Raw genomic sequence first — 15,551 nt, forward strand, 5'->3', positions numbered from 1 at the left:
CTAAAACAACTGTTCTATAACTCCATTTAACCAACAATCAGTAATAGAATCTGTCCTTGAGTAGATAATACAAGAGAAGAACCTTTTGTTCCAGCAGGGCTCTGCGTAGCGACACCCTTTGCTCCAGATCTTTCCTCTCACGGTCATGCTGTGCATCTGTCTGCATCTTGATCTTGCTCTGATAGGCGTTAAGAAGCTCCAGCTCCTGCTGTAGCTGCATTCGGAGGCCTTGGCACTGTGCTTCTTGAGTCTCATCCAGACGAAGCTAAGGATTGGTCGGGGCAAAAAATAAATGAAAACTCTGTCATATTCATACCTTGAAGTATTTTTGTCATTTTATGGCCGGGTGCATTTATGCTTTTTTGACAAATGGGTCAAAATCAAAATCATGATTCAAAACACCACCACTGTATTCATTTACTGGTGATGTCTAATGGGATGCACGGGGGTATCAGCTGTCATAGTACATTTTTAAGATTTATTTGTTCATGTGGACAATGGACCAGGCAGTTAAGGAACAAGGGCTAATTATATAATATTTTAGGTCTGTGTTTGACTAGGATTTTTGTTGTTAGATTTTGTCCATAGTTGACTAATATTGTTTTGTTTTTGTTGCTTTTTTTTAGCGTACCGCTGACAGCGATCCCTACAATTAAAAACATCTCATTTGCAACTTTTTTCACTTCAAAAGGAAAAGGCTAAAACCTTTATTTACCTAGTGACACAGAAAGCAGTTCACATAGATGCACGGTCCTCCCGTTCTATCAGCCCGAAGTGTGTGGCAATCAGCTAGCTCAATAGCATTGTCCGGTATGGTCCGGACATTGTCTGGTTTATAGTTATGTCTCTTTGAAAATGATGACGAAAATGATACGTCTTGCATAAGTATAGGTCTTCTGTTACACACACACACACACGTCATTTTCTATTTTTATTAACACAAATGAGGCTGAGTTTGTATCAAAATAGGCTATTTATAACAAAAACAAAAGACAGTCTATGTAAAAATGCACGCTCAGCAGCAGCCATGGCACGCCCATGTAGTAATGAATGCGACAATCTTAATCACGACATTTTCATATGATTCGACTAGAATAGTTGACTATTCTAAGACAACCCTAATATGTGTATATGTATAACGTAAATTGTGGTGTATAAGCCGCTGTTAACTTTGAACACTGCGGCAGTGCGGCTAATTTATAGCTAAATTCTAACCTCGTGGCATCTCCTTCACTTCAGAACTACTACTAATTGTTGAAATACTGTGCCGCTTGCGAGTCAGTGAGGAAACGGTAGCTCATTCTTTGGCAGGAGCCCATCACGAGTTCAGTGCACTAACAAGCTTGTCAAACCATTGGAAATCACAGGAGGCCACTTAGAAATAACAGTATAATAGTCTCACTCACAGTGTCATCTTACTAAACTCACTACACAGCAACTTAACACTTAAAAGGTATACCTCAAATATGCAAACATGTACCAATACGAGTTTTCCCATAATGCATTGCATCTGAGCAACGCATTCATTGCGGCGCCGCAATGACGTCTGCCTCCCTCTGGTGGACAGAGTCAGCATTGCAGCGCTAGCCACCCATTTTCTATGCTGCTTGTTTGCAAATTAAATGCTTTGCTCAAATGAAATACATTATGGGAAAACTTTAAAATCTTTATTATTTTCATTTTAAACTTGTATTGGTACATGTTCGTATATTTATTTGGTATATCTTTTGAGTGTTAAGTTGCTGTATGATGAGCTTCGGGTTTGTAAGATGACACCGTGAATTAGACTGCTATACTGAGTAATGACCTCGTGCAATTTCAAATAGGTTGACAAGCTTGTTGTTTTTTCATAGCTCATGATTGGCTCCTGTCAAATAAGACAGACTCGTGCATGCCACAGTGTCATTTTATGACATGGACATGTGTGTCTTACATATGTACAAATCATTTTTTTCCTCTAACCTCTATTGTGGGGCAACATAACACTTTCGAATATTTTATTTTATATTCTTCACTCAGTAGGACTCACCGCCTGTGTGGACAGCATCTCATTGATGGAGTGGTCATACTGCTCTGCCAAGATGGCGAGTTTGCGGTGCTGCTCTTGTTTCAGACGCTTCAACACAGCCTTGTGCTCTGACTTTGGTGTGGTCTCCAGCAGATGATTCCTCAGTGCCTTGTACTGCCGAGTCTGAATCTTGCAAGTGTCCTGGAACTGTTTCTTGATTTGTAGCTCTTTTGACTGTCATGTTACATTGACCCAAAGATACTTGTCAGTAAGTTGTGTCTAGGTAATGTACATGCATGGCCTTTCAGATGCTTCTCACCTTGAGGCTTTTTGGTTGCTGGCGAACCTCCATTACGTGCTTGCGTCTCAGTTCCCGCTCTCTCCTCTTGTTGTATTCCTGCTGGTTAGTGAGCTCTGTCTGGTGCTGGAGTCGGATGAGCTCGGCCCGTGTCCTCTGGATGGTGTTCAGCTGGCGGAACTCCAGTTCTTGCATGGATTCATGGTGCCGTAGAAGCATGGCGTGTTCCAAGTCTTTCTGAGTCTGCCTTTTGCTTAACTCCTAAAAGTGAGCACATTGGTAGGGAATTAATACAGTCACAATAAAGGGACAAAACCATTTTAATGAATGAATCAATCTTTGTGACATACCTCACGCACTAAGTCTTGCTCAATGTTGTGGCGAGCAATCAAGATCCTCCGTTTGAACCTGCGGGACTCCAGTTCCAAATACTGCCTTTGTCTACGCTGGAGGTTGGCCTCCTCTTCTGCTTGGAAGTGCTGGAAATTCTCCTTCTGCTTGGACAACCACTCCTGCTTCTCCTTCTTGGGTGTGGATTGGTTTTCATTCAACTCCTACAGTAAAACCCATTTAAGATGACCAACGTATTGGGCTCAGTAGTACTGATGGTAGAAAGAAAGCATGGGAGAAGTACCTCTTTGAGTTGTTCCTTGCGAAGTTTGTACTCCCGTTTTTGTGATTCGAGGAAACTATTAAGTTCTTTCTTCTGCTGGCTCTGGATGTGTTGGTGGAATTTCTTCTCATCGTTACTAAACGTTTTTGTCTGTTGGAAAGCAACACGCAATGCCCAGTTAGCGCCATACAAAACAAATAACTGCTGCTTTGTAACACTGAAGGCATACGTCTTTTTCTATGGATGCTTGGTGCTTCTTGATCAGTTTCTCCATCTCCTGAGCAAAGGTATTCCTCTGGTTCTCCAGCTCCTTGTCCAGGCGGAGTCTGTGCTCGTCCATCTCCGCTTTCAGCTTGTTCTCCAGGGCCATCAACTGTTTCTGGTGCTGCCGTCGCATGCGCTTGTAGCCTAAGATCTGCTCCCTTAATTCAGAGTCCTGTTCGTGCTCCTTAATCTGGCGAGTGAGCTGGTGAACACCAGAAGAAATGTTTGTACTAGCGACCAATGACAATGAAAAATTATCTCATTCTAGTTCCAAAGATAGTGAAATAAGAACAATTACCACTGAGGCTGTGCGTATTGTTGCGAAGTGTTCTCGGTTCCGCTTTGGCCGTGGAGGATTTGCAGGTTGGGACTGAGGCTCAGTTGGCCGAACGTGAGGTTCTGAATCTTTGTTATATGCTGCTTTCTCCTGAAAGTTACAATTTGTAAAGAATTGGATGTCAGCAGCTGCAAAAACTACAAATGCATGGTTGCAGATGATCATTGTGTATTTCCCTTCAGACAATTTCTAGATCAGGGGTCTCAAACTCGCGATCCGCAGGCCAATTGTGGCCCGCCAAGTCACATTTTACAGCCCGCAACTTTACTTCAAAGATTACGGTTATCTGCGGTCCGTGAGGTCCAAGTTAAGCCAATGATACTCATAGGGTGCAAACATAAGCCATCACTGAACTAAGAGTGAGTACATTACATGGAGAAATGAGCAGGGAGGGTGAATAGACAGAACACTCCCTACAATTCAGCACAAAAAAAAAAAAAAAAAAAAATCCAAATTTAAAAAAAATTCAGCACAACATGTAACAGGTAAGGGTTGTGACAAAATATCTATCTATATATATACTGTGTGTGTGTGTGTGTGTATATATATATATTCCAACTGACAGCACAATATGACATGTTTTTACCGGTTTGAGATGGATGACAGAACTGTTGGACAAGACTGTGTGGTCCCCCTCCATGTCCACCTCGCTTTTGTCATCACCTACGTCTGTCAGACTGTTGACAGAGCTGCTCTGGGAGCTGGCACTAATTGACATACTGGGAATGGACTGGTTGCTCCCCACACTGTTCACGGTACCAGTTCTACCCACACTGTGTTCTGGCTCCTAAAAATAATGCACACAGACTGTGTCAAAACAACGCTCTGTAATATAATAGTACAACGACAAGAACAGAAAAGGATGCAAGCTCGCCAGACCTCCTCTTCATCTGGAGCTTCAATGCTGGGGCCATTGTGGGCTTCATGAAATAATATCTTCTTCATTTTGCGATACTGCAAATTGTCCAGCTCTCGCACTGCATCTTTCGTCCGGTTTATTAGGTCTATAAGAACCGATTCGGGACGCTCACGTTGGACGAAGGCATGCTAGAGGATGAACACCAAACATACAATGTGTTTACACTGAAGAATAATAATTAATGGGACATTTTTATGCTCTATTTCTATTACTGTTTACCTTCAAGAGCTCCTCAGAGTTCGGCCTATCTTGTGGACATTTCTGTAGGCAAGAATCTACAAAGTTTCTGAAATAATCCGTCCTAAAACAAGTGAACAAACATGTGACAGAAAAACACTGTTAAGTCACTTTATGGTGTTGAAGCAAAACAAAACAATTGCTCTTTCCAATGTTACTATGCAACTCACCATTCACTGGACTGCAGCATGGGGCTCTCATTCTGTGCTATATGGTATAAGGCACTCATTGCATTCATGTTGAACAGAGGAGGCTTCCTCTCAGCTATAAAGTAGGTACAAAAGTAGTTTAATGATCAATAGAAGGCTATTGTTACAGGTCAAATATGACAATTGATGACAGTGGCTTACCTAATTCAATGCAGGTTATTCCTAAAGACCAAATGTCTACTTTCCCATCATACTGGCCCTCATCCATAGCCAAGATAACCTCTGGGGCCATCCTAAAAACACATTTAGCAGAGCACAAACATAAATGATTGCTGTGAGATATTTATAGTGGGGAAAATAAGTATTTCATCCCTATCTGATTTTGTAAGTTTACCCCCTTACAAAAACAATCCAGAATTTTTTTGGTAGGGTCATTTTAGAGAGTAGAAATGAGTAACAATTATAAGTAACGGTTAAAAGAATTTGTATTACACTGAGGGAATAAGTATTTAATCTCAAACCACCCATTAGGAATCCTGTCCCACATAGACTGGTTATGTGCCCTTGCAGCTTGATGAAAAAGACCACTGTTGGTACAATACTGTACAAGATAACAGACAATCACCATTGCTCTGGATGTCCATGCAAGATTTCACCTTGTGGGCTAAAGAGGACTCTGAAGGACTCTGAGGGACCAGTCCAGAAATACACAGGAGTATCTTGTAAATGATGTCAATGGTCCTGGGATGAAAGTCGCCAAGATAAACAATGGTAACACACTTTGTTGTAATGGATTGAGATCCTGCAGTGCCCACAAGGTCCCCCTGCTCAACAAGGCACACGTACAGGCCTTGGGCTTGGGAGAATATGATGTGGTCAGATGAGACCAACATTGAGGCATCAACTCGACTCGGCGTGCTTGGAGGAAGAGATATGTTTAATATGACCACAACACCACCATTCCTATTGTCAAACATGGAGGTGTAAACATTGTGCTTCGGGGGCCGTTTCTCTGCTATGGGTGCCTCATGAGAGCGTGCAAGCCTGGTGACCAGCTACTAAAAACATCTGACTTCTGTGCTTGCCAACAAGGCTTTCTCCAGGGCTACGTTCAGACTGCAGGTCAATTCCGATGTTCTTGCTCATATGTGACCAATGTCTAATTTTTTCATGTCCGTGTGAACAGGACAATTTTTCAGATGCGTCTACGGCCTCGTAGATATAAATCCATTATGTATCCAATCTACTGCTATTTGAACGATCAGGCTGAACTATTTTGATGACCTGTTAACTTTGAAATACTAATCATTGGTATGGTATGGATATAGATAGAGAGATAGAGATAGATAGATATATATTTTCATATTGACCACAATTAGTTTGAAATCAAATATCCAATATCAGTCTCATCTGTCTGCTCAATCTCATGTGTCACCTGTCTGGCCTTTTGGCACTTGACAGATAAGGAGAGGAAGAAACGGCAGAGAGAAAGGTATTTGAAGTAATTAATGCATTTTTTGTTCATGCCAGTGAAAACAACCCTAATGTTGACACTATTACTCATAGTAAAGTGCAAAATTTTAAAATAATTTGTTGCCACAGCTACGCAACACTGACACAACACAGCGGTGGCAGGACTCTCATAAATCCTCGGGGAAACCCTGACTATGTCATGTTTTGTTTGGGGTTCAAATGTTTATTTCCCTACATCAAATATAAATTAAATAACTTTTATTTAATGTTACTTTTTTTCTGTTTTTTTTTCCCTTTACATTTTGTCTCTTGGTTACAAATAATCCCTCAGAAAAATTCTGGACGATTCCTATCTTTGTAATGGGTAAGTTTACAAAATCAGGAGGGGAACAAATACTTATTTTCCCTCACAATAAGTGATGTACAATGTGTGTGGCTCGGCATACCAATATGGTGTCCCAACAAAGGAGTTGGCTGGGCAGGCGATGGAGGCTGAGCCAAAATCTGCCAGTTTTACCTGGCCTGGCTCTGTCAGTAAGATGTTTCCTGCCTTGATATCACTGTTAAACAGACGAGAAGGAAAATGATAACAGCTCTGCGTTGACGACAGAACGCCCGAGGCCATCTGCACTTGCAACACGCGCATGAACACTCACCGGTGAATCATGTTGTGGGAGTGAAGATAAGCCAAACCTTCAAGAGCACCATGGGTAATTGCAGCTATTTCAATTTCTTGTAAGGGTTTCTTGTGAACTGGTGGAGATTAAACAATAAGCGGCGTTGTAAATCGTGGAGAAAAAAAAGTCACAAGGATTATTGTGAAAGGGTCCATTTCACAACTGAACTCACCCTCTAACAAATCTGAAGCAGAGCCTAGACAATACTCCATCACCAGCTGAAAAAAAATACACTACCTGGTGAGAATGGTTTGATCCACTACTTGCACACTGTACTGGGATTGCAACTTTGAATGCTAACATGTTATGACTCCAACAGAGTGCTTAAAAGTCTTCTCATTTTGCTTCTTACCCATGCAGTGTGCTCTCGCAGGTAACATCCTTTGTACTCTATGCTGTTTGGATGTTGTATTCTTTGCAAGAATTTCACTTCCTTTATTATGTCTTGCCATTTCTGAAAAGAAAGTAAAAGGTATTTAAGTCTGGCATCAAAATGGGTGCATAATCACTACAGTAATCACTCTTGGGAGTCATACCTCACTGGACTGCTTTCCACTGTAGGACATCTTCTTGATGGCCACCACCTCACTTGTTCGCACATCCTGTGCCTGAATGACAAGCATACAGCATAACATGTCACTGTCCTCCTTGCACTAACTTTACTGAAGCCACAATAACACTCGGCCATTCAAAAATTTTTTGAACACACCTAACACCTGAAGCCCGGTATGTTGGGCTGGTGTGTTGTAGTAGGCCGTTCAAGTTTGGTACACTTCCCCTCCTCAGGCACGACCAGAACAGGTCCAGGACATGTAGGGCCCTATGATTTCCGCCTGAACGGAATGGCGGAATTCGCCGATAATAATGTAATCCACTGTTAATGTGGAATTTTGTGTAAATTGATATAATGTGAATGAAATGCTGTCATGAGAATCATGAGAAGAAGGATCACGCCCTCCTGCGGCCACCTTAAAGGGATAGTTTGGATTTTTTGACATTTAGTTGTATGACATCCCCATCAGCAGTGTTGTCCATCAACAGTGACTTAGTCCCCACTTTGTACCGGGAGCAGAGTTCTGGTCGGGTTTCGGTGAGTTGCTGGGGTCACTTAAGTGAAGAGTTTGGCTTCTCAAAACAATATGCAATATGCCACCGGCTACGACGGCAAAAAAACTTAAAACGTTCGCTTTACTCGTCACCAAGCATGACTAGAAGCTGGCTGAGTTAGCTTAGTTTTGCAAGCATGCTAGTGCGACTGTGTGTGTGTTTGTGTGAGAGAGATTCAGGCTGTATGTGTGTGTATACATCGTGTTATTTTAGCACTTAGACGTGACTACGTCTTCCTTAGTCACAAGCATGGCCATTAGTTTGTTGATGATTTTGTAGCAATGTGTGCAGGGGCTGATAATTACTGGCACTAGAAGATCTAAATGATAACCACCACCTTGCACAATTGAAATTAACGGAATGACTCAAAACAATCCTCAAAGTCAGGACAATTGCCGTAACCCAATGTTGCATGAGTGATTGCACAAGCAAACGGGCAGAGGCACGAATATCCTGGGGAGCCTTCGCACAAGTACAGCACGGTTTAAACTGCCTAGTGTGAGTATGCCCTTTGGCTAGATAAATGATGATCATTAACTTTGCAAGGGGAAGAAATGCTTCTCCTTCATATGACGTCTTGAAAACTTAGAAACAGTAAAGACATTAAAGAGGAACAACCCTGATCTCAATATATACACATTTCTTGTGATGTAATGACACATAATTGAAAAAAAAAAGAAATGTAGAATTAAATAGTTTAAAAAAAAAAAACTTAAAATTTTGCTTGAGAAATGTATATACACTTGTGACTGCATTTAAATCAGGGGACATGCAGGATGGTCCAAAAGAGTGAGGTTATTCCTCCTGAAGAAGTCCTTTCTCATGTGGGCATTGTGAACTGCAGCATTATCCTGTTGAAAAAGCCGGTCATCACCACACAGACGAGGGCCCTCAGTCATGACAGATGCCCCCGTTACATCTCCAAGCCATCTGGCGTTTGACGCCCCTGCACAAACTGAAGCTCCATTGTTCCACTGAAGGAAAAAGCACCCCAGATCATGATGGCGCCCCCTCCACTGTGCCGTTTGGAAAACATCTCAGGTGGGATCTCTGTGTCATGCCAGTATTGTTGGAAGCCATCAGGACCATCAAGGTTATTTTATTTTTTTTCCTCTAAAGAATAAAACAATTTTCCACCTTTCAATGTCCCATATTTGGTGCTCTCGTGAAAATTCCAAACAAATAAAACTTTCTTTCACCTCCAATGTCCCATGTTTGGTGCTCTTCAATGACTAGGTCATTGAAGACGTTTTTTAGTTCTTAAAACCCTTCTCTTGCAGATGCCATCTGATGGATATTGGACTGCACCAGTAACAACCTTCATTTGGGCCGAGACTTGTCCCGTGTCTTGAAGGACAGTCAATCGAATCCTCTGACGGTGCCATCTGTTGGTCTAACACTTGACTTTTTTGTTCCATTACCCTCAGGATATTTGAAGAAGTTTCAAATGACTGTCTCACTGGGTCCAACCTCAGGAACAATGGCACACTGCAAGAGGCCTTGCTTATTCAACTCAACAATTCCGCCACATTCAAAGAGAGAAAGCTTTTTTGCATTTGAGATCATGACAGTGTGAATACCTGACAGAAAATGACACTGAAGTAACATTTTTGCCAAGATTTTGGGCTTTTAAAGGCTGTGGTCTTAACTTTCGATCAACCCATTTCACTTTTTCACTTAAATGCTTGTTTGCAATAATTTGCTTACTCAAAATGTTGTAAGGCTCCTTCCAATATCGTCTTTTTGCATTTTGAAGCTCTACTTAGAACAGTGCAAAATCTAAACTGAATGAAAATAGAAAACTTACAAAATATACAGCACCAAAGCTGCCATGTCCTATCTCGCGCAGATCTGTGAAGAACTTCTCAGGGTCTTCCTTGAAGAAGAGCTCAGCAATTTCGGGGTCCTTCAGGCTCCCCGCCCGACTGCTGTTGGGCATAATGGAGAGATGGGGGGCAATGCCGCTGCCGCCAAACTATCTGGGTCTGCGACAGCGACTAAATAGCCCCCACTGACGGCTCTTCTGCAGGACTGTGGTCTCATATGTGGTCACCACTGAAAGGAAATCACAATAACAAAACATGAATTACTACCATCCATCCATATAATAGTTAACAATGTTATAATGTGACTTAAAACATTGCCTGTACAGTTAATAACGCTTTTAGGATGGTGACAGACTCTGGTACTGATTAATTCAATTTCAAATAATTTCTTGACTATAATACATAAATAATAAAGTACATTTTTTTGAACAAGTGTGTGAAGGAAATTGGAGAAATGAGACGTTCATGGAAGAGTGACATCTGGATCAGGAGTGGAGGACATCCTGGTGTAGCAACAGATAAGTCTGTTGCCATAGCAGCAGGAGCAACGACAGTCCTGAAAATCAGCAGGGCTGCGTCTTGAAAACCACCTCATACCACCACCAGTGAGTTGTATGTATGACACACAGGTGTCACCCCAGACCAAAGGCACCACAGTGACAACACACTGCCTCACTTGTCAGATGCCTAGCTGAGTGAGACAAAGCATTCCAGCAATGGGACATCTTGTCAAACCTGTACGCATGTGGGAAACACATGTTCTCAAACATACCACGCGCTGTCTGCATATATACCCACGCAACAAATGAAATTGCAGAAAAAAAATGATAAAACTAGCCAAGTTGTTGGTAGCTGTATGTTCATATACACAGACTTTGAAACAGGTTTGGAAATGTTTGCCTTCTCTGGACAGAAAACTAATTGAGACTGAATCAACAGCGCCTCTGCTGGTTGCAGCTGAGTAGTGCAATCCATTTTGCCTCAATTGTTTCAAGACATAATTAATCAACATTCAATTTTATAAAATCATCAGAAAATTAACTTTAATATATGATATAAAACTGACTTTTAAATTATAACAGTAATTTGTGTCCCTACAGCCTGTTTCAGAGCACCTTCACATGCTCCACTTTTCAGACCTGTGGCTAGATATTCCCACTCCATGTATAAGTCCACCACTTCATGGAGAAGGGCATGCTTTTATTAAAAAGGCTTCGCTACACATCTTAAAATAAACCTGGCATTCTGCCACTATCAACAATCACATTACAGATGTGGACGCTTTATCGTTTTGATTTTCTTCAGCTAATCGACTACCTGAGCATCTGTTAAAACACTTTTAAAATGTCTAAATTCCCGTATATCAGGTAGATTTTGAGCAACACACTTTTAACTTCCAACACTCTACTGTGGAACCTAGAGACATATTTGAGAATGTTGAAAAATACTACACTATGAGATCTTCAGTTTATTTGGTACATCTCTAATTTTGCACATCCCTGTTCCAAAAGTAAAGTCTTCATCTTGTCTTAAGTTCCGAAAATAAATGGGATGTAGAGAGAAATGTAGGTTTAATTTCTCGTTTGTTTAAAATTATATATACCGTAGGGCAAAATGTCGACTACGTCAAAAAAATCCTCAGTCATGTCCAAACTTTCATGTACTTGACCTTGTGTTATTTATATCCACCCACGCTACATGTAGACTAAAAGATCACTAGGGGAGGCTCAATGCAGCTCAGATGATCAGCTGCAAACAGATACAGCGCTGAAGCCAGAGTCACAAGACCTCTCTCTCCCCAGCCTGGGAGAACCAGCCCCCAGTTCAAGTAGACATCTTTTGTCTCCCAACACTGAGCAACTCACGATTCCACACAAGATCTAGCAGGCCACAGCCCCTGAATTAAAGGCTCATTACCATGTCGGTGACTGTGGCTCCTTATTATGCATCCCTTACATGGTTGTACGGGTGAATTGGCTTTGTTGTCATACTTTGCAGTGGAATGCACAGCAGCCACGTGAGCGAGGACACCTCAAACCTTCATGTGAAAACACCTTTTAGCATGTGGGACTACTGCGCACTTGCACAAGAATGCGGCAGTACGAGACAACAAAGCTGGAGGGCTGGTATTCCCGATTTATGCCTTCTCTATGCGGCATGTCTCACCACTTCATTTTTCTCACTGTTATAAGGCAATTAGTGTAGCGTTGCTGTATAATGTCTAGACCGCCAAAATAAATCTAAGTATGATAAGTACTGTATATGGTCAATGATGATAAAATGGTGACATTTTGGGCTATGGCATAATAGATAACTTAAATTAATAGATAGCTTAGTTTAAAAAGCCATGTCAAATAATGATGTGATTGACACATATAGTTGACAATCTGTGACTCAAGGGAAATGGACCTGAGCCCCAATTAAGGTCCTGTGTCACTGTTTGGAAACCCCAACATAAGAGTGTCAAACACATTTACACACTTGGGTTCCTGAACTTCCTGCAGTATAATAAATAAATCTAGGTATCTATATAATTACTTGCTAAAACATGAATTATGAGCTATTATGTCAAGGAAAATGCTAAATTTGTGGGACACTTTGACTAGCAATTACCACAAACTACACTAGATTACCTGTGGCTAGGTAAACCCCTCACTTAAATTGCAACACAAGTAGCTTTACAGACCTGAGTGGGATTATCTCATCGCTGTCACTTTTCTACGCGAATGTTCAAAATAAACGCATCCAAAATGGCAAAAAGTGTTTGGGGACCGAAAAAAGGAGCTAACGTTGACTGTGATGTTAGCACCAAACTTGACGTTAGCAAGAGTAAGTTACGTCATAGAATAAAACAATTCAAGCAGTGTCTATAAGGTGTTAACTGTGTGTGGATGAAATCTTTGTGGGGTTACGGTAATAAAGTCCACTTTTAGAGTGACTTTTTATGAAAGAAAGCAACATTTGGAGGCTAAGCTATGTGATGTTTGCTACGTTAGCTTAGCTACATTAGCTCCAAACTCACCCTCCTCTGACAGGCCAGCTCTCAACCGTGCTTAGAGAATGTGGTGAAATGCAAAACACTTTAGGAAAACCAACCTTCCTTGTCATCCCCACCGTGGCGAATTAGCGAGTCGGGTTGTTGTGGTTCTTTAGGCTGTCACTCGATGGCAACATGAAGACGACGGAGTTAATTTAAAAAGGAAAAAAAATCCACACCCTAAAGAAGTGACTGGGTTGCCAGAATGGTCGAATCCCACTCCCAGCGGCAGGCAGGTCCAAAGATGGCTGCCGATGGCTTGCTCCGCCGCCACCCTTTTTGTCAAAACACGTCGAGGGAAGACGTCAGTGAAGTTCAAACGGCTCCCAAACAGCGTTAAACAAGCCGCGGACGTCAGAAAAAGGTCGAGCACGTCACCATGCTAACTTGTATTTGGATGTACAGTACAGGAGTCGAGTCCAAACTCAGGCCGAGCGTCCGCCTTCTGTCGACACAGTTGAGAAGTTCCGCCCTGCTTGCCTGTTGCACTCAACTCTCTCTGACCTAAAAACATGATGGATACATTCCACGCCAATAACACTTCTTCCATTCAATACTACCAACAGTTTCAATACTTTTTCAACAAACATGCCACATTCACGCACAACTAATTTTATTTGGATTAACTCATTTGAAATGAGGGTTGCATAAGAATGTTATGCAAAATGATTATGTAGTATAATTATACAAGATGTATCTATTCTCCATTAGAAAACACAGCTACCTGATTTCTATATAAATGTGTTGCTTAATCTGCAAAATAATATGCCAGTCAGCAACCATGGAAATTAATGGATTACATCTGCTCCTGTGTTTTTAAGTGAGTATTTTTGTGTATTTTTACTTTTGAAATCATTTTAATATTCATATAGACAAAATATATTCTACAGACAAAATTAAACACGGCTCGCTTGCCTAATCCCTAAAGTATGGCAAAAAGGTCCAATCTGTGTGTTTTATTTGCAAATTTTCAGCTATTTACAGTGAAGTAACATAACACAACAAAATATAAATGAAAATGTGCAAAACTAAAAGACAAAACACACAGGTAACAGTTTTTCTTGGTCTTTAGTAGTGCTGTCACAAGACACCACGAGATGATACACGAGTAACGTTGGAAAGGCGTCGGACTTCAGCAACAATTCAACGGATAGTCCGGCTTTGTATTGGCCCATGTTCACAAAACAGTCCCGTGTGAAATGCCATTGACAGATGAGCATATTTTGCTGGCCAGGAATCAGCAACTCCAACCACTTCTGCCTGATGCTTGCCTCTTTAGGCACACCCGAACAAACATTTCCTGGGTGCCATACGTGTCAACAGTGAACAGAGCAGAGCGAAGCAGAGCGGGGCGAGGGCAGGCCTACAGTGTTTGCCTGGGCATGCCCATATAAGGAATTCCCGGTTGCATTGATGTCAAAGGAACTCGGTGTTAAAAAAACTCTGTAAAACACAGCGTGCAGAGCCGTCCAAAACCGCTTTTACGTCTCACTTCCAAATGCCAAACCTCATTATCTGACGCATTGGCATTGTTTAACATGAGAATACAACACTGTAACAACATTTATAGTCCAGAAAAGAGGAAAAGCATAACAGGTCCCATTAATTATTAGGGCTGCACGGTGCTAGTGGTTAGCGTGTTAGCCACACAGTTAGGAGATCTGGAAGATCTGGGTTTGAATCTCCGTTGGACATCTCTGTGTGGGCTTTGCATGTTCTCCGAGTGGGTTTTGTCCGGGTACTCCGGCTGTCTCCCACTTTCCAAAAACATTCATGTCAGGTTAATTGGATAATTCCCGAAAAAGTAGTCATCATTACATGAGTAAATCTTAAATCAGTTACAGTACTTTTTTACTTTTTCTTGTGCGTGAGTAAAAGTTCAGCCAAGGAACTGTACTATTTTTAAATAAAACTTTCCTGACCACTACATACTGCAAAAAAAAATGTTGTTCTCCCTGAATAATCATATCTTTGCCCTGGGGATTCTCTGCATCAGACTTGCTATGGAATAGCCATGCTACTATAATATGTTCACTTCACATCACCTTTATTTTGATTACAGAAACTGTATAGAAGCCCCTGTAGCATACTTTAGAGACCCATACTACAGATTCAAACAAATTTTCAACCTCTGTGCATTATTAGAATGACAAATGAAACGTTTGGCAAAAAAATGCCAGATCTGTATCAAGGTTTACTAAATAATTGTGCTTCCAATCAGTGGGATGCTACTGATGAAGAGATTTAGGATACAATACACAATAAAGTACAACCTTTGTGACAGTGCAAACAAAAAAGAAAGGAATGATTAGTTATGCAATTATACCCATATATGGTGTACCCATTAGGTTACTGTTGGAACATTGTTATATACATGAAAATATTATTGTTTTGGCACATTAAATTATGTTATTTTTCTGAAGAAGGCACTTGTTAGAGGACATAGGGATCAGATTTCAAAATTGAATATGCTCCTTGTCCTCACTGCCGTGAGGTGAAACTGCTTCTTTCACAATAACCCGTTCTTTGAATGAAAGGGTCTTCAAGCTCGATTTTGACTGAAGCAATTGCAAGATAGGTTCTTCTCATTTACATAATGGTCAAAC

The 15,551-nt window shown here is 41.2% G+C and overlaps 1 protein-coding gene across 2 annotated transcripts in view; it reads right to left on the minus strand.

Moving 5' to 3' along the window:
* Positions 1–13,417, minus strand: part of taok1a (TAO kinase 1a) — a 22,128-nt gene extending 8,711 nt beyond the window's left edge. For both annotated transcript variants that reach the window (XM_054793400.1, XM_054793398.1), the window contains exons 1-19: positions 13,005–13,417; positions 9,890–10,137; positions 7,512–7,583; positions 7,328–7,429; positions 7,148–7,193; positions 6,955–7,051; positions 6,745–6,858; positions 5,027–5,118; positions 4,847–4,940; positions 4,659–4,740; positions 4,400–4,567; positions 4,107–4,307; positions 3,482–3,610; positions 3,149–3,385; positions 2,941–3,069; positions 2,657–2,860; positions 2,328–2,567; positions 2,030–2,242; positions 83–265 (exon numbers count right to left, since the gene is read on the minus strand). In XM_054793400.1, the coding sequence (XP_054649375.1) occupies positions 83–265; positions 2,030–2,242; positions 2,328–2,567; positions 2,657–2,860; positions 2,941–3,069; positions 3,149–3,385; positions 3,482–3,610; positions 4,107–4,307; positions 4,400–4,567; positions 4,659–4,740; positions 4,847–4,940; positions 5,027–5,118; positions 6,745–6,858; positions 6,955–7,051; positions 7,148–7,193; positions 7,328–7,429; positions 7,512–7,583; positions 9,890–10,021 (2,535 nt within the window). In that variant the 5' untranslated portion in view covers positions 10,022–10,137; positions 13,005–13,417. The remainder of the gene's footprint in view (positions 1–82; positions 266–2,029; positions 2,243–2,327; positions 2,568–2,656; positions 2,861–2,940; positions 3,070–3,148; positions 3,386–3,481; positions 3,611–4,106; positions 4,308–4,399; positions 4,568–4,658; positions 4,741–4,846; positions 4,941–5,026; positions 5,119–6,744; positions 6,859–6,954; positions 7,052–7,147; positions 7,194–7,327; positions 7,430–7,511; positions 7,584–9,889; positions 10,138–13,004) is intronic.
* Positions 13,418–15,551: the final 2,134 nt, after the last annotated feature.

Source organism: Dunckerocampus dactyliophorus, chromosome 12 (genome assembly GCF_027744805.1).
Source record: "Dunckerocampus dactyliophorus isolate RoL2022-P2 chromosome 12, RoL_Ddac_1.1, whole genome shotgun sequence".
Classification (NCBI taxonomy): Eukaryota; Metazoa; Chordata; class Actinopteri; order Syngnathiformes; family Syngnathidae; genus Dunckerocampus; species Dunckerocampus dactyliophorus.